The sequence below is a fragment of the Dreissena polymorpha genome, chromosome 2 (assembly GCF_020536995.1).
Source record: "Dreissena polymorpha isolate Duluth1 chromosome 2, UMN_Dpol_1.0, whole genome shotgun sequence".
In the NCBI taxonomy this organism is placed as follows: Eukaryota; Metazoa; Mollusca; class Bivalvia; order Myida; family Dreissenidae; genus Dreissena; species Dreissena polymorpha.
In genome coordinates this window covers 102,629,527-102,649,526 of record NC_068356.1, presented here as the reverse complement: position 1 = coordinate 102,649,526, position 20,000 = coordinate 102,629,527, and the positions used below count along the sequence as shown (strand labels likewise).

Below are 20,000 nucleotides of genomic sequence, written 5' to 3'. Positions count from 1 at the left end.
CAACATGATTAATTTTCGGACATGCGCATTTTCGTCTATCATGTATGACTCTAAATTTTCGAACAGTACATTTTACAGGGATATTTTACCAGATTTCGACATTGTATTCGCTTATCTTATGACACTTTGATCATGTTTTTTTTTCGATTAAGGTCATAAACCTGGGAGACGCATGCCTGAAGGCAATGGACGATAACATTTGCGTAATTTGGTAAATAACAACGTATACCGGTAGAAAACAATCGCTTCGTCAAACAGCATTTTAAATGATATCTACTACTAATGAAGCAGTATGTTCAATGTTTTTACTTTTTTGTTCTGTATCATTTCTGGCCAGAGTAAGCTGGGGTTTTTTAAGTAGAAACACTAGTGTGTATTGATTTATTGCTTTAATTTTAATATAATTATAAAATAGCGGACATTTAATTTTAGTCTCTAAATTTTCGAACGCCTGATATTTGTGAATATTTTCTGTATCTAAATTTTCGACACGAAAAATATAAATATATCCGAAGTTTCCGAAAAATGAGAGTAATTACGCTAACATAATGCGTTATTATTAATACATTTATATCTACAACATGATATGGCCGCTTATGCCATAAACCTAAGAGATCGAAAAGTATTTTCATTTTTAAGGGAGTACATGATCCTGCAATATGACATGTTTGAAAGTATACTTACACTTTCTTAAGTTGTTAAGTTAACCGTAGAATAAACCTGTTAAAATAATATATTAAGCGATTATTGATTTAGTAACCTTTTGCCTCCCTACTTTTGATAATATTTTAGGCTTACTTAAATTGTGATGCGTTTTCAAACCCTAGTTTCAGCTATATTGCGATATTGGATGCGACACGTTACGATACGTTTACACATGTTCCATTTTGAGAATATGGAACGAGTCAACATTGGATATCTCTCTGACACGATTATCTAGAGTGTAATCGTCAAATCAAGACGTGTTTTATACGATTGAGGTCGCGATGTCCATGGCTGATCTCAATCTGATGTAACCATGTAGCCGCCGTGTAGCTAATTGTCGATCCTTGTAGATCCAGGAACGTTCGGTATTGTCCTTGGGGATACGGGAGGCTAACACGGAAGTTATGGGAAGTTCAAACCTGCCGTTTGACCCGTGACAAACCGGGAAGATGACGCCGGTACAGTTTGATTTTATCGCAACCATCACGGATCAGCACGGAGCCACTAAGGAGGAAGAGGGTGCAAACATGACATAGGAGGAAGAGGTTGCAAACATGGATATATATGGTGGCAACGCGGCAGATACACGGACGACGCCGGATAGAAAGGGTGCTAACAAGGACCTTCACGGTGAAACAAGGTAAAAACACGGCATAACACTGACGAAGGCAGGCGGATGTTAATTTAAATATGGGCAATTTGAAATTCACTTCACTTCCTGCTGTGCTACCGACGATGCCAAATAGACGATGAGATGACGACCGAGGACAAGCTGATGCTGCTGAGATGCCAGCTTCAACTACAAAAAACTCAGGTTGAAAACAGTATCATGATTGCTAAAGCGAAGCTACGACAGAGAATGACTGGCTCATAAAATGACTCGCCAGAAGACAAGACCTAGGTCAATACGCACGGCTGATAGACGAACTGAAGAAAAAAGACACCAGGGATTCTTTAATTTCCTGCGCATGGACTACCAGAAATACCAAGAGATTCTGATACGCATTGGACAAATAATCCTGCCAAAGATTTCAATCTGCATGACGCCTCTGACAGCTGCCATTTAGTTGGCAATAGCATTGCGTTCCCTAGCATCAGGGGACATGGTCCCATACAACACCATTCCCAATATCATCCGTCATGTGTATGATGCGATACCTGTAGGTCCGGGATGGTCAGTGAAGATGCCGTGTTTATCCGGACTATCCGGAATTATCCGTGTTGGTACCGTGTTGATTCATTGTTGCTGCGGGGTTTGTCCGTGTTGGTCCGTGTTGATGCCGTGGTGTAACTGGATTGGTGGTCTTTGGAAGACCGTCGAAGCTCAAAAATGCTAAAGAGCACAGTGTACGTCCCGGATCTTCATCCGGACGGATCAGAGTCGATCAGTGTCCATCCGTGCTTATATGGGACTGGGGTTGATCATAAAAGCTGGCAGACGAATGTCTTAGGGCAATGGGCCATAACATTTGCGTTTTTGGGTAGATGTATAACGGTAATAGACACTAGTTTCGCTCATCAGCTGTAAGTGAAACTTACATATAAGTAATGTAAACTATACATTGTGGTATTTTAGAAGCACGTGTTATCATTCGTTTAAACAAGTGATGCACATCGCATACCCGTATCCGATCGTCAATGTAATATTTTAAAAGTATACCTAAACTTTAGAACACACGTATTTTTGTGTCTCTAAATTTTCGGACAACTCTATTTTTTAATATTGTCGGTATCTCAATTTTCGGATACAAATTTTTCTGAAGTGTCCGAAAACTTAAAGTTATTACGGTAATTGTTATTCAAGATTCTGCATCCAATAGACAGCATGTAGCGAGTTTCAATATTGCCTAATAATTTACTATCAGAGTTTCAATATTGGCTAATAATTTACTATCAGAGAAAACAGTTGCATTGTAATATATATATTCTTTTTTCTAAATGTTTGATGTTAAATAGTTCAAAAGCGACGGATTGGTTGCCATTTTGTTTTATTAATATTTAGATACTGTCAACATAACAGAGGTTTATTGCAGCAGCCACGGTAGGCGTTCTCTAGTTTACATTGGCATACATATCAAATGCAAAACAAACAACTAACACAATACCTGTCTTGTCGCCTTCAGAATTCAGTTTTACAAAATTCTTTCCCATCTCAAGCAATGAAGTCAGCTCTTTTAGAAATGACACTTTCACCGTTGATGCAATTTTAATCTGTTTTTGTTCATTGATTTTTGATTCCATTTTGAGTAGTTTTTCTTTAATCATCTTCGAACAAATGTACTGTTGGGTAGGTGTTCCGCGTTCTAAAACGGCACAACACATTGGCACTACTTTATTTATTTCTTCTTTAACTTTGGACGAAGTGTCACGCTTATTTCCGATGCGTTTGATTTCTGCAGTTTTAAAGTCTTTAGCCTCAGTTAATAACTTTTGCTTTGCCTGGTCGAATAGTTGTATTATACGATCTCTCATTTTATCGACTTCTGAAGATATCTTTGCAATGGACTCATTAAAACCTGTCTCTGAATGCTTACACTCGGCTATAATAGCGTCAGCCCCGGATTCCAATGTAAGCAGTGCCTGTTTCAAAGCATGAAGCTCTGACCATTTGTCAGCAGTTGCATCGGCTAACTTTTCTACGCTATCGCATTTCTTGTGTTTGACCCTGCATTCAATACAACAAAACTTGGAGTGGTCTTTACAATAAAACTCAATTTTCTTTTTGTCCTTTCCATGCTCCGGGCACATATCCATTCCTTCCATGTCCACCACTACTCGTACTGATTTTCTGTCCTGAATAATTGCAATGTCATGCTTTCCTGGTTTGTAGACGATGTGTGGATTTTTGCAAGCATCACACAGGAACTCATCGCAGTCCTTACAGAAAACCGTAGCAGTTTTTGAAATGTTGGTTTTCATACATGGCTCACATGATTGTGTCACAGCACATTCTCCAATAAAGTCGCCTGCATTGTCTCTGTTTGAATCCTGAAGTCTTCTAGTAGCCATTTTGAAGTTGTGTTAAACTGGTTTCTACTTTCGATTTGAAAACCAATGTTTGTACGTTTTATATATACTTTCAATATCTTTTACATAAAAAAAAAGAAATTATCGACAAATATATTTTCTTTCTGTTTTACTATGCCAAATTATATATATATGAATACCAACTGAAATCCAAATAAAACACTTTTACAATATTACTGTCCTAGTTCCGTCTACGCCCAAGTAAATATCTGTTTCGTTTAACGTCGTTAGGGAAACATGAAACTTCGTCGACAACCGCCGGAATTCTATCGGGGAGATTCGATTACATTCGGTTAAACCATATCTTTTGGAGTGTCAATAGCGTCAGTAGAGCGTGTTCTCGTTCGTGATATATCGGCCATCGGTAACTTATGTGGGTTAAGTATTGATCGTTGAATTTTGGGACATTAATCTAGCTATCCGCTATGATATTTAGGCTGCAGTACTGTCAAATACACGTAAACGGGATTAGAACGTCCTAAAAAGAGCCCCACTCATTGCATTTAACTGAACCAGACCAGATGTCGTTTATATCATTACAGTGACGATGACGGTCCATAGCTTTACATAAAGGAAGTTTGCGAGTACTGTACTTCCAAATTTAGTCATTGTTCTTCCAAAATTACAGCCATCGATGCTCCAAGACCTCCACTATTATACAATTAAAATTATATCAATGAATACGTTAGAAGATAAAATCAATTGATTGAAATAATCAGTCACTGAATTAATTGGTAAAGAACAGCTACTAAAAATACCTGACCATAACCAAGCCTTACATGTATACGTTCTTTTACGTATAAGGCACATGCTCATGATTCGCTGTCACCTTATGGACTATTGTGATGTCAAAACTTCCAAAGATCATTCCCCGTTAAAAAACGTTAAAACCCGGGGCTTGAGATCAGTCTAATCCTCAAACCTCAACTCCTAGTTAAGTTGATGCCAAAGTCAGCAAATCTGAAATTATTAACAATTTAACTTGTGCTCGAACTGATTATGAGCAAGAAATCAAGAGGTATGTTGCCACCTCTTTCCTCATCAATCATCAATTGAAACTTGCAATTGAAAATCTAATATGTTTATGATCTTAAATTATAATATTATATTCAATAATTATAATATCAAGAAAATAACTATCATTAAATGTATTGCGTTCGGGATTTGAACATGTGCAATTTGAGAGGAAACTACATTGCGCTGGGATTATTTTACACCGTTACGGTAGCAGTTTTTGATACGTACGTTTTCATACAGGGCTCAACTGGTTGTGTTACAGCACATTTCCCAATAAAGTGAACTGTAATACTGCATTGTCTCTATTTAAATCTTGAAGATTTCCAAAAGCCATGGGGAAATTGTGTTTGTACAGGTTTCTTCTTTCGAGTTTAAATAAAATGTTTGTACGTTTCAAAAATACTACCAATATTTTTACATAAAAATGGTGCAAACATCGACAATTCTTGCTGAAGTACTACGTTATAAGTATGAACCCTCACTGATTGTCTATAACACAAATAAAACAATAAACCACCGCTGTCTTACTTGATTATATGCAAAATCGCCAACTCGAATCTTTTAAGTAGTCTCTAAATTCTAACTTGTTCGGGAAATATAATACCTCGATGACAATCTCCCGCTTATTCCGGGAGATTGGATTACAAACCATTTACAATTTCTTGTTGATTATCAATAGCGTCAGCAGAGCGTTTTGTCGGCATGAATTGAATGATGATTGGGAGTAATTGACTACAAGATTTTGATACCGTTCTTTTAAAAATGCCATCCATGGAAATTTCAAGACTTCGAAAAATTACGCTAGAAGATGAAATTAAGTGACTTATACAACTTTATAATCTTTTATTGAATAAATTAATAAATAAACAGCTTATGAATATAACAAACCCTCAATGAATATCTTCGTTTGCATAAAATTCACATGCACATGATCGGTTTTACCGTGTGAATTACGTACGAAGGTAATGTACTCTCAAAACGTCCAAATATTACGAGCAACTATTCCGAAATAAAAATACCAACAACTGTAGACTTTCAGTAGTAAAAAGTAAGTCAAATTATCCAAATTTACTTTTATTTAGCAACCGATCTCATGTGTCTATCTATATTTCAAGCATCCCGCATCTAGAGCAAAAACCTCTATACCATACCAGAGGAAGTACTGCGGGTGGACAACAACTTCTCTACAACAAACATTCGTACAGTAAACCGATCCATGATGGAAGACCAATACATTAAGTTTGGAGCGATGAGTTCTTCCGCGATTCACGCCATATTTTTACGCGTTCCCAATAAATAGCTTGGTTTGTGTCCATGCATCGATATTTCCTTCATGTCGAAAACCAAATATCCAGCAAACAAAACGACCTTTGCTTGGTATCGCGGGAACTCCCAATCTCCAATATGACCTAGCATGCATTAAGTACCTATATTTGTGGTAGTTTTTTATGCGAATTATTTTACTAGATGACGTAGGTTCATATATTAAGTCATCAGAAGATCTCGTGCATTTTAGCTCATAGAGAATATTTTTTTAATGATGAAATTCATAATGCAAGAAATTACATCTTCAGGTAACAAACTAGCTATTCATTACATGACCTAACCAAAAATTCTCATGAGTACAAAGAATCGAGAGTTTCTCAACACTATTTCTAAGGTAACACCCTCAAAGGTCCCTTTTTCACGTTTTGGTAAATTGATACAAATGATTCAGAGATGCAGACTTTGTTCGTAGTAATGATATTTGCGAGAAAACTGTTATACCGAACATTTACCATTCTCTAAAATATCCATTTATTTTATGCTTTCCGGTGGTTTAAAGAGAAATATCAGTGAATTATAATTGATAATTTCACTGTTTCAAACAGTGTAAATTAACAGTGAAAATTATCGATAATATTCACTGTGAAATGACGTCATTTTTTTACGAAATGACGCCATTATCCCAGCAAAATTCTTCAGTTTAACCTTTAACAATGAATATAAACTGTGAAAAAACATTAAAAAAAAAAGAAAAATGTGCTGGATTCGATGGAATATCGATTTTAATTCACTCGTGATCATAGAGTATATATTTTAGAGTATATATTTTTTCACTCGTGAAAATATTATGTTATATGATCACTTGCTCTTGAGTTATTGTCAGGAAAACATTTGACTGTTTTGAGTCACTGTGACCTTGACCTTTGAGCTGAAAATTAATCGGGGTCATCTGCCAGTTATGATCAATGTACCTATGAAGTTTCATTATCCTAGATGTAAGCATTCTTGAGTTATCATCCAGAAACCATTTTACTATTTCGAGTCACTGTAGCCTTGACCTTTGATCTAGTGACCTGAAAATCAATAGGGGTCATCTGCCAGTCATGATCAATGTTCCTATGAAGTTTCATGATCCTAGGCGTAAGCATTCTTGAGTTATTCAAAGATATCGGAAAAAAATTGATTGTTGATAGATTTGTCAATCTGTGTGACCACCTATAAAGAAAAAAAGTTCTAAATAACTTCTTATGACATAACAATTTTATTTGAACATATCAATCAAACTGCATTTAATGTGTCCATATGGTTTATAGGAAACTAAAAAATAATCTTAGAATCAGTAATTAAATATTTCAGACAGCAAAGATTAACAATGACCTTAGTTAAAATTTGACACTTCTTCATGGCAACTGCATTTATAATAATAAAATTAAAGATTTTGAATGTTGATGCCATCAATATGATATTAATATGATTGATTTCCGATGAAATCTGATAATAAACAAGTGCACCGCATATCTGGTGCCACGCTGGGCTGTGAAAGCTTGTCAGAATTTTATATTTTTGTAGAGGTCACAGTGACATGGTCAATGTCAATATAACCTAGTGACCCAAAATGGGTGTGGTGTTTAGAGCTCATCAAAGTGCATCTACATATGAAGTTTCAAAGTTGAAGGTGGAAGCACTTTGATTTTAGAGCCAAATGTTAAGGTTTTAGCACATTGCCTACAGCGGACGGGCGGACGTTGGACAACTAGCTGGCTATGACAATAGCTCGGGTTTCCTCTCTCCGAAAACAGCCTCGCTAAAAATACAACTTTGAGCATCTTACAACTGTAACTTACCAAAAACAAATCTCATTGGTATAAGTCATAGTGTTTTGACAGTTTTTGTATAAAATGACATATTTGGTACATTTCAATACATGTTTTCAGTAAATTTACTTCAACAGTGAAAACTTTTCAAACCTACTTTTAAATTAGCCATTATTAATATTCAGATAACTTAAAGGCTCTATAAAGGTGACAAATCCAATTATTATGTAGATCAACTGTTCTAATTTTTACCGGATTTCAGTTACTCTTGCATAAAAACTGATAGTAAAACAGCTTAGGTACAACGTTGTCAAGAATTATGAAAGATAAACCCGTTTCATAATTGGAAGAAATGTTTACATTTTTTTGCAACTAACGTGATGTGCAGCCTCAGAGCGGTGACATATGCTAAAAATAGCCGAAAGAAAATTCAATTTTAATTCTATTTTAAACAACTTTTAACCAGCAGAAAGTAACTTATTAGACAATACAAACTATAATTCTCGCTGCGATCGGATAAGTGGTAGAGTCCGTGCTTTTAGATACGGCATTGTAGAAACAGTTATTGCGCTGTATACTAATTGAACTGAAAATCCGGAAAAAAACTGGATGTAGTGTCGGGTGTTCTTACATGCCTAGATATAAGGCTGTAGTATGAAATACTTAATAAATATTTTATTTTTTCATTCTGTACAATTTAGTATTTAATTAATTAACGGAATGAAATAAATATTAGCATAAACGTATATAGATGTATGTCTGCTTATGTACATATTGTAAAGCTTGATACTGTGTGTGATAATATATTAAATATTAAAATAAAAGTGCATAGATGTATGTCTCCTAGTGTACATATTGTAAAGCTTTGATAATGTGTGTAAATATTGAAATACATATTAAAATAAAAGCATATAGAACCCGTCCCTTGCAGTTGTCTATCCGTATGGTCGTTCGTTAGTGGAAGACAGTGGACTGAGAGAGACGTTTAAGAGTATTGAGTGCTTGAGGCTGTCTGTATTAAAGACTTTGTTGACTAAAGAAATGGGTGAAAGTGTGTTATGCGTAGGAAATGTTGCGTTTTAAAGAATTGTTCTGTATGTGAGTGTGATCTTTGTCAGTGTTGTTCGAGGTGCTGTGCAAAATGCGGATGTGCCTGTGTTTTGGAGAGATTTTTCATTTGATTATTGTCACTGATTAAAATGTTATGATAAACAGACAAAAATAACAAGCGAATAATATATATATATATATATATATATATATATATATATATATATATATATACTGGCATTTCCCCAGGAATTTGGTCAGGCACTGCGGCAGGCGGTTGGTGTCGAAATCTTTATATACTTTCTAAATGTTATAAATCAAAATCCACTCTACTTTGGAGTTACCAAATCACAACATTTATTTTAATATTTATGTATTTTTCCTCAGTTCATTTCATTCAAGTCATATATTATAATATTAAATAACAACCAAAATAAACATAAAGCAAAAATCTTCCTTCCAACTACTGGTCGTTTATTAGATTGTATTCTGTCATGCACAAAGAAAAAAGAAAAATGTGTTGCAGGTATATAGCGAATTTCGTAAATATGAAAGAAACTATATATCTATAATAAAATGCATCTCTCGGAAATAACCGATCATTTAAGATCGGCAATGATCGTAAAATAAATCGCGGGAAATCATTAGAGGTGCGCTACCTTAATAGAATCGAATCGATAAATGCCACATAATAAGATTTATTATTACTGATATAACCAATAAATGCCGAACTTTGGAGAAGTCGGTACCTGCGACAGCGTCTGATACAGGTAGCTTTACTGAATTCCCCTTCATACAGCGCTACTTTATATATGACAATGACCAAACTTATTGCACTTTCAATTATAGTGATTGATAAATGTCCCATAAGCAATGTTTACTATTATTAATATCACTTTTATGCGTAATAATATGTGGGATTTTGGTACACTCGGTGTCAGAAAGCGTGTAAAACTTCACCGAAATCCCAGTTTAAAGCGCTATTTCGTGTCAAATACACGAGTGGAAATGTTTCGTAAATAACATGGGTAAATGCCGTTGAAGAAGTGTTAATTTATTGCTAATACCAACATCACACGTAATAACAGGTTCGATTTCGGTCAGCGCGCAAGCGTTTGAGAGCGTTATTCATGTACCGAAAAACCCGTTATAATTAGCTGATGTCCTCTATAAACGTATATTTTTGCATTTGCAGAATAACTAAATGACACAAACCTCTTATACAAGTGTCATATGGTGTCAAAAAGTCCATAAAAATAATCTGGAATATCGCGTTATTCTACATGCAGTATATAGGCAATGAAGCCATTTTTGTGTTAGCTTGTCTAGGTTTGCTACCCGCTGAGCCACGTGATTAAGTGGGCGGAGCGATCATAGATAAGGCGACATGTCAATTGACATGACGCCTTATCTATGATCGCTCCGCCCACTAGAATTGATCCACCAATCAGCGATCGATTTATCGGGCGCACTCGTTAGCAACGACCTGTCCGCCATTTTCTAGACAAGCTACATGTTTAGGTTCACTTTTATCCCAACGAGTTTCTTTTGTTTTCCTCTTAAAAAAAACGATTAAAAATGGTTAAACGATGTCGATGGGGATTATGTAACTCGGACAATCGATATCCTGAAAGATTAGCTGGTGACATTTAATTTATATCGTTTCCAAAGCCGAAAAGAGATCTTGAGAAGTATAAGAGATGTATAAATACATGCGGTCGTCACCACGAACAACTCAACGTCAACACTGTCAAAGACAATTATAATATATTTTTATCGGATATACTAGCAGATTTAAATAGTTTATGTTATCGATCTGATTATCACATAATATTTCACTTTAAAAAAAATAGTTTTATCAGTTACTAGGTCAGAAGCGAGGTTCATCTGCATTACTTAAAGAGAAATAAAACCCAGCATGAAGCCTAATTCATGCTGTGTTTTATTACTCTGATAGTAATGCACTTAATTTACATCATACATGTTATTTGAAGGTGACATGTGATATAGTATTTTATTAACGGTATCTACACATTTGCACTCGTGTGGTGTCACCAATAAACGCTTTTAATCCACACTAGGAGCTCGAATGCCTAGATCTCATTTTATAAACGAGTTTTGTTTATTTTGTTCGGATTAAAAAACGGAAATGAAATATGGCAAAAACGGTGTAAAAAAGGTTAATGCAACTCTGACATTTGGTATCCAGAAAGATAAGTTAGATGAATTGAATTTATACCATTTCCAACGCGGCAACGCGGTCTTGACAAGAGCGAGTGGAAGCTTCAAGAATTACCGAGATCCCCTTTATAGAACATTAATTTATTTCACAAACTTGAAATGTCATATAAGCAATAACCAAGCATTATTAAGTATGTATTATGTCACGTGTGCATGTAAAATAATTGAGAATTTTGGTACCCAATTCGTGTAACTGTACGAAATCCCCGTTAAAATTCGCGTTTCTGTGTGTGTCAGAAACAAGTGAAAACCATTTTGTTATTATTTTAATAAAGACGTATCGATAAATGCTATTGTAAAAGAGTTATTATTACTGATATTAGTTAACCAATAAATGCGGTAACTTCAGGGAAGTCGGTAACTGCGCGAGCGTCTGATATTGGTAGCCTTATTAATTTATAATAGCCTGACCGTATTCCATTTCGTACAACGCTAATTTTATATCAGACAATGTCCAAACTTATTGTGTTGTTTTTGCGCTTTAAATAATAGTGATTGATACATGTCCCATAAGCAATGTTTAATATAATTAATATCACTTTTATACGCAATAACATGTGGGATTGAGGTACCCACCCGGCGTCAGAAAGCGCGTAAAACTTCACCGAATTCCCAGTTATAAAGCTCTATTTCGTGTCAAATACACGGGTAGGTGGGAATGTTTAGGTAATAGTTTTGTTAATAACACGGGTAAATACCGGTGAAGTGTTATTTTTTTGCAAATACCACCATTACACGTAATAACGGGTTCGATTTCGGTAAGCGCGCAAGCGTTTGAGAGCGTGTTTAATGTACCGATTTACCCGTTATAAATAGCTGATGTTCTCTTTAATCGTATATTTTTTGCATTTGCAGAATAACTAAATGGCATCAACCCCTTTACAAGTGTAATATGGTGTTAAACAAGTCCATAAAATCATACGGAATATCGCGTAAATCTATATGCAGTCTATAGGCAAAGAAGCCATTTTGGTGTTAGCTTGTCTAGGTTTTCTTTCCGCTCAGCCACGTGATTACGTGGGCGGAGCGATCACCGATAAGGCGTCATGTCAATTGATCCCCATGAACGACCCGTAAATCGTTCATACGTGTTATCTAAGCCCCTTATGCACAAACCGCTGATAAGAGCGTGCATGTTTTGATTGAACATTGGCCGAATGCAGACAGCAAGCGCTTGTGAGAATTTCAAGTGCACGCATTTTAGCCCGCTTGGCTAAAATCGCCTGGGGAAATCATAATTCTTATAATCCATGCATTACACTTTTGTTATTTTCTATTTTGTATATGGCTAAAAGCAATTGTATGCTTTAGAGCTAGGCCTAATACATGTTGCTGCTGTAGATGTTGTATTATAATTCCCTTACGGCAGATCTAATGGTCATCGTTCCTTTTGTTTCTTCCTGATGTCTGTTGTCTGACCGTTATTCATATACAATTCACATAAGTATTGATTAAAATTTGAACAAATTATATATAAAATTTCTGTCCATTTAAAACAAATATTTAATATTTGAAAATAACCTTTCTTAAAAACATAAATTGCATGTTCAGAGAAAAGCATAGGTAAACCGTTTATTGGTACATGTTGTTGTAAACACACCGCGTGCGTTCCTTTAATTTTTCTTTTGGTTAATAAAATCTGTTCCATATGCAAACAAGTTGACATTTACGGTTGAGGTGTTTGAAACTTTGATTAAAATCTTTCGTCTGCGAGCACACCATATCATGTAAGTTATCTTAATTTGCATTATAGATATATTGACGATCTAGTTGTGTTAATTCATGCCAGAAAATAGTTTATGTTGCTAATTTTACCAATAAATCAGCAACCGGAATCCAGGGGGTAAAAGTGCTATGGTAAATCGTGAAACCAGTTGCAGCTCCCATGACCCGGAGGGTCAATAGCTGGGAGTTGGATCATTGCAACTAACAATAGATCCTGCACAATCAACGCAGGATTTCCGTTACAGTATCTTCCCATGCCCTACCAAGATCTTAATATAGATAAAGGTTTAAATTAACTAAAATGATGTTGCGCTCGTAGATTTAGTTGTCTACGTTCGGTTCTCCAAAATATCGGTGCATACGCCGCCATATTTACGCTAAATAACTGAGTTACATGAGCCTTTGAGCACACGCAACTTTACGTGCAAAAATACCGTAAACGTAACTTTACGAAACTTATAGAAACGCTAACGCTAACTGAACGTTTTGCACTTATGCATGATTTTTGAACGTAGTTTTAAGAAACGGTCCCCAGGTCTGTTGCAACACGCACGCTTTACATGCATGGAGGTTCATGAGGTTGATAGTTGCATATGTACGATGGTCCTCTGTCCCCCAACTAAAAATAGCATGTAAAACCATGTATGCGCATGCTCAGTGGCGGGCGCAGTAAATGGTTAAAGTGAAAGTAGATTTCGCCGCCATTTTGTGTGGTTGGTAAAATGTAGTTTGTGTCAAAATAATTAGACGGTATCTATTGTATATTGACCCATTCTTATGTTGTCATTGCATATATTTTTATTAATGGGTTTCGGCCCGTAGCCTTGTGTTCGCCCTATATCATGTTCGCCTTGGGTTCTGTTAACCCTTTGATTCAGTGAAAGTAATAAACGGAGAAAAAAAACGTTTTTTTTTAAATCGTATTATTCATAACAGTAACACAAATGTATTGGTTGTGTCTTGTACATATTGGATATCTGATACGCAAACATATTCTTGAAGTGAAATATTTTGTCAGCAATAGTTCCAGGTTTTTTTCCCCACTTTTAGGGAAGATAGCCCATGGCTTTGGAATTGGGAATTTTATCGGCATTTTCATGAAATTGGGAAAATAAATTCATTAGCCTTTTTTGCCACACGAAAAGTCCACTGATTAGGGAAATACTAAATTTGATTTAAATCTTTATAATCATTCAAATTAAAAGAAAAAAAATCATATTATACTTTGTTACATGTAATTGAATTAAAATTGAGATAAAATACACATAAGACTTATTTCTAAAAAAAAAAAAATATATAATTTTTTTTCTTTTTTGGCAATTGGGAATTTTTTGCCACATTTTGGGAAAAAAGTATACTTTTTGGGATTGGGAACATAGCCGAATTTCGGCTATAAAATCGGACCAAAAATAACCGTGAGTTCTTCCCCATAGTTAATACTGGGAACCATACACAATTGCATACATGCATCATGCAGAGATCACCCTCTGGTTTAGTTAAAACCTGTATATTTAAGTTTGATTGCATAGGGCTTTTTTGAAAAAGCTGTCAATTTTGTTTCCTGTGCCTAGAACCAGTACTTAGTGTCTATGGGGAAGATCTAAAGAACGCTTCCACAGTGGGGATCGAACCCGTGACCTCCTGGTCGCTAGGCGGACACCATATCCTTTACGCCACGGCTACCTCAGGGTTTGGGGTAACGGTACAGTTTGTCAAGGTATTCCAAATCATTAGGCATTCTGAATCAATAATCAACATTTTCATTTAAAAAATCTAACGTTTGGTATGCAATTCGAAAGGTTATTGTTGTTTCTAAAAATTTAATCCCCCAGCCTGTAAAGAATGAAGAATCATTGTTTTTGATGAAAATGTTGATTCAGAATGCCTTATGATTCGGAATACCTTTACAAACTGTACCTGCATCCTGAGTTGGGGGAAATAGGGCATCATTAAAAAAAAAAGGACTTTAAAGGGGCCTTTTCACAGTTTTTTGCATATTTTGAAGTTCGTCATTAAATGCTTTATATTGATAAATGTTAACATAGGATCTTAAAAGCTCCATTAAAAAATCAAGAATAAAATTAAAACAAGGAAAAAAAGTAGCCGGTACCAGGGCTCGAACCAGTGACCCCCGGAGTCCTGGGGTTAGTCTGTAGTAAAAACGCATTAGCCCTCTCGGCTATTCCGCCGAGTATTCACAGAATAAGTAATTTATACCTTATATAAGCAAAATTGTAGTTTCGTAAATTTAAACGACAACAACAGAACTCTCCAAATTATTCAATCGTTTCGCGTTGCAACGCTTTATAATTTTTCAGGTTTTCAAATCGTTACAAGATACTTATAATGGCTATATTGGACTATGGTAAATGTTCAGTAATACTGTTTCCTCACAAATCTCATAACTAAAACGAAAATTTGCGAATCTGAAACAACTTTTTTCAATTTTGTCAATTTACCAAACGGTGTAAAGATCCCTTTAAACCAAACATGAGAAACAATTTAATCTGTTTTTCTAATCACTTGATTAGTTTTTATTACCGCCAAATTAAATACATAACAATTCTATTTAGTTTTAAACATTTTGAACTTGAAAATTCTGGGTCTAGGGCAATCAATTTGCTTGAGTGTCGGGTGAATTTTTATCTGGGGAAAAATGAATACTTTTTTGGGGGGGAATGGGGCCTTATTTTGGCCAAGTCTTGAATCGTTATAAGACGGTATATAATATTATATTTACCTGTCTGTCAATAATATCTGCAAGAGGAGTTAGACAGTATAGATAGATATATACATGTACATGGTCACTCTTAATGTCACTCAAATAGATAAAGTAATCAGTATAGGTATTTAATGGTATGTTTTTTCATGAGAATAAACTTAAGGTTAAAAGTGATCACTTTGTATAATAAAACAAAGCATGTGCAAATATTGCAATAAAATATTCATTTTTAACACCATTACAATATCTGTACACATTCCTTGGTATTTTACCCTATCATAACTGCTTCAATCACATAATCATTATTTCAATCAATTAACTGGGTCCGTTATCTCATCATCTCTTAATAAATTATATATATTGATAGCCACCTGCTTCGTACACATTTCAAACTAATATTTCAGACACCACAAACGCAAAGCCTATCCCAAGGCAATGCCCCATTTGCGTGGGAAAGGGCAAGATGACTATGTAACTCCGGGTAACAAACCACGTTCGCTGGGTACAAGCGCTGATGGCAGACCCCATGAAACCGTTGATGTCAGAGGCACGTGCTAAGACCGGGCGGAAAGTGAAGAAGACAAAGCCGAGGAATTACTACTCTTGCTGGCTGTGCGACCGGTCGGTGATTGACCGGCTGCGTCATCTAGAACAGGAGCACAAAATGGAGGCTGGGACATTCCATTTCGTTTACACAAGAGGGCCGTTTCCGGAAGGTAAGTGTTAAATTGTGTTCATGTGTTTTTTGTATTTAATTTCTCATATTTCTATCAATGTCTAATACAAAACCGTACCAAACGATTTGAAACTTTTACATTTAAACGTCATTTACAGGTCACAAAAACTTCAGGAAAGGTGACCAGCAGACTCGCCACTCATGATGACTCGGCATAGGAGGATGAGAAGGTGGAGGATGAAGAGGAGGAGGAAGAGGACTTCGTCCCTAACGCGGAAATACTGCCTGAGCCTGGAACCCAATGCAAGGGTGATGCATAGATGGAGAAGCTGCAAGTAACAATATGCATTGCTTAAATAGTGTAAAGTCTCGAGTCCGTTTACGGGGTAGAATCAGTACTTGGTGCATTAAGCCCTGTTTTCCCATATTTTTTTTATTATATACATTTCAATTGATAGTCATTATTATTGCAACATGTATAAATATTAAACAGCCTGAGGAAATATACATAAGTACATTAAAATTTAAGATAAATGATATTTATTTATAATACTTTGGAATTACTGGTTGTTAGTTAAATTATATGCAATTTCATCATCTAGCATAGAATATCATCCAATAATACTTGTTGCAGTTTCAATCGTTGACTCATATGTAGACTACATGTACCTGCGGAGCAGGCCAGGTGGGTTGGCAAACGAGGCGAAAACACAAGGGGTCAACATGAAGATCAACCGGTTCCTGGCCCTATCTGGCTACTTGGAAGGAGCGGTGTTGAGTGACATGCTGTTGTGGAAGGGCCATATGGAGGTCCACGACAGTTCCTAAACACCACTCACCAGCTGAAGACGGTGCGGTCTGCACTAACGACAATCAAGAACTTCCTGAAGTGGTGCGAGGGAATGGTCTAGCGGACGCCCGCGCATTGAACAATGTAAGCGTAAACATAGGATTTGATTTATGTAAATTATTCATTCTTCTTGGACATCTACTTATTATCCAACGCCATAGGCGGAGGGATAATGTTTTGGCGTTTTCCGTCTTTCTGTCCGTTCTTCTGTCCGTCTTTCCGTCCGTCCAGCACTTTTGTGTCCAGAGCCATATCTTGGAAGTGCTTTGGCCGATTTCATTGAAACTTGGTATGAGTTTATATATGGATAAGAGGATGATGCACGCCAAATGGCATTGTACACTATTTGTTAATAACAGAGTTGTGGCCCTTTGTATTTTGAAAAAAAGCTTTGAATGTCAAATATAACACTTTTGTGTCCAGAAGCATATTTGCGGGGGATATCAATTCAACAAATTTGCTTGTTTAGCTTTATTTTTTCAGGCCGATCTCCTCACAGGCTGCCTGACCTCAACCCGCCTAGATATGAGCCGTCGCGAGGTTGTTCGGAGGGTAGAGGAGAGTGCGGCCATCCTGACGGACGCAAACCTGGAGCGCCACTTCACTGAGAGTGAGCATGTAGTGAAAACGATCAAGCTGTTCCAGGACACCCCGCTGGCACACCTGAAGATATTCGGGGAATAATCATTAAACTGATAGCGCTCTATAACGCCTCCTGAACCGGCAAGTATTCAAACCTGACACAGACACTGCATTAATGATCCTGTTTTTTCGTCATGCATAAAAGGTCATGCTGCAGTTGATTTGTTTACCTTGACATTACTGAAGTTGTGGCTGTTTTCCTGCCTGCATACAAGTTGAATGGCTTATGCTTGGTACTAATTTTATGACAATAAGCTCCATACTTTTTAACACTTTCCATCTTGACAAGTTACATAAATATTTCTTTCATAGGTATTTTCATTACTTTGATTTTAATATCAATCAGCAGAATGTTTGTTTGTTTCATCTGTGTCCTATTTTTATGTATCATAATATAGTTATTGGTTCAAGCATGAAAGACAATGATTGCCCTGTTTATATGACACTATATTTGTAGCATGCCAATTGATCTGATAGCATGGCACAATGCTATAAACAAATTTTATGTTTTCATTAAAAAGAATGAATTTTATGAAAGGGATGTATTCACATTATTTCAAATCATCTCCAAAGGTATGTGCTTTTCAAATTATATAACTGGTAGTAATTTGTAGCATTTGTACTGGTAATATGGACCGATAGCATAATAACTTTTCAGAAACACAAGAAGATGGAAGTCAAGACTGGTGAGGTTAAAAGGGAGAAACCAACCATGACGAAAAAGAAGAACAAACAGGTAAATCAATGACAAAAAGTATTCTTTCTTGTCAGATAATCAAAACTTGTTCAAGAAGATCCTTTAAAACACACATTCATCCTTTCATGTATGGTCATTTAGATGTTCTACAAATACAGTAAAACCAAGCTTTAATGACAACACAAAGGACCTTATAAAATTAGTCTAAATAGCTGGTATTCTTAGAATTCAGGTATAATTGATTATCACCAATAACCTGTTAAGCTTCCATTTGCAAGCTTTTCAGGACCAGTCCTGGGCCTGTATTGAATTCATTATAATGTAAAGATGTTCTAAAGTATGAACCAATTGTTGTACATGTTTTTGTTTTGTTTCAATTTCCATGAGTTTTTCATAAATATTACTTAGATGCAATTTTAGAATCCTCAGACTGAGTGGTATTTTTTTAGGTCCCTTGCTACAATTGCACAAACTGAAGGGTGTGCTGTTCATCTGAAGATGCCCTGCTCGACCATTTTATAAGGAAGCATTCATCGTGGAAAGTTGATACGCCTGACACACTTTACAATCAGGTTTTTAAATGGAACACATATTGTTGTATAGCTTTATGTTATGTTAATATACTCTATGATTTTGAATGAAAAAATATAATACTTTTTCTCCCCTGACAGTTAAACTTGCAGGGACTTATGGTTTGCGCTATGTGTGTCCGTCATTCTGTGAGTCTGTCACTTTTTCTGGATCCTGCGATAACTTTAAAAGTTCTTCATATTTTTTCATGAAACTTGAAACATGGATATATGGCAATATGGACATTATGTACGTCATTTCATTTTGTTCATACGTCAAAATTTCTGGTTGCTATGGCAACAAATATATACAATGAAAAAAAAATAAAAAAAATCTGATAATGGTGGAGCCTGTAGGGGACATACATTGCTTGGCAATAGTCTTGTTTGTCTAGTAAGTATTGTATTAAAGGAAGGGTTATTCTATTATAGGAATATGAAATCAACATGCCAATCTAACACAGCCATTGCCACCGAGACACTGAAGAGACGCCTCCAACAAGATGACAACGGCCGCAAATGAAGATCAGGTCAACGTGCCATCCCACTCTTCTTTTCCAACGAGACACTGACAAGACGCCCCCAACGAGATGTAGACACTTCTCACAGCTTCTTCTTATTCTTTCAAATGACGTGGAACTTAAACCCTGGACCGGTGAGATATTCCTGCCTTAATATAAACCAATATTAGTGGGCAAGTTCCTTAAGCAGAGGATTTTAACCAACCTGGTAAATGTTCTCTAATATCTATCTCTCTTCCTCTCTCTCTCATCCTCTCTCCTCTCTCTCCTCTCCTCTCCTCTCTCTCTCTCTCTCTCCTCATAGATATATATATATATATAATATATATATATATATATTATATATATATATTATCTATCTATCTATATAGATAGAATATCTATCTATCTATCTAGCTACTATCATATAGATATCTCATCTCTCTCTCTCGTCTCTCTCTCTTCCTCTCTCTCGTCTCTCTCTCTCTCTCTCGCTCTC

General features: G+C 35.9%; 3 protein-coding genes and 1 long non-coding RNA gene across 8 annotated transcripts in view; 1 reads left to right on the top strand and 3 right to left on the bottom strand.

Moving 5' to 3' along the window:
• LOC127868310 (uncharacterized) overlaps positions 1 to 20,000 on the bottom strand; it is a 525,576-nt gene that overhangs the window by 88,470 nt on the left and 417,106 nt on the right. The gene's annotated exons all lie outside the window — the stretch shown is intronic.
• The window catches only part of LOC127868308 (uncharacterized), a 501,779-nt gene that overhangs the window by 83,585 nt on the left and 398,194 nt on the right, over positions 1 to 20,000 (bottom strand). The gene's annotated exons all lie outside the window — the stretch shown is intronic.
• LOC127868313 (tripartite motif-containing protein 5-like) lies at positions 716 to 3,949 on the bottom strand. The gene is made up of 2 exons (XM_052409963.1): positions 2,811 to 3,949; positions 716 to 1,504 (listed from the first exon to the last, which is right to left on the bottom strand). Exons 1-2 carry the CDS (start codon positions 3,712 to 3,714, stop codon positions 1,119 to 1,121), a joined length of 1,290 nt encoding a protein of 429 aa, XP_052265923.1. The 5' UTR covers positions 3,715 to 3,949; the 3' UTR covers positions 716 to 1,118.
• LOC127868316 (uncharacterized) lies at positions 12,766 to 16,661 on the top strand. The gene is made up of 3 exons (XR_008044074.1): positions 12,766 to 12,847; positions 15,972 to 16,283; positions 16,402 to 16,661. It is a non-coding gene; the product is annotated as an uncharacterized LOC127868316 (long non-coding RNA).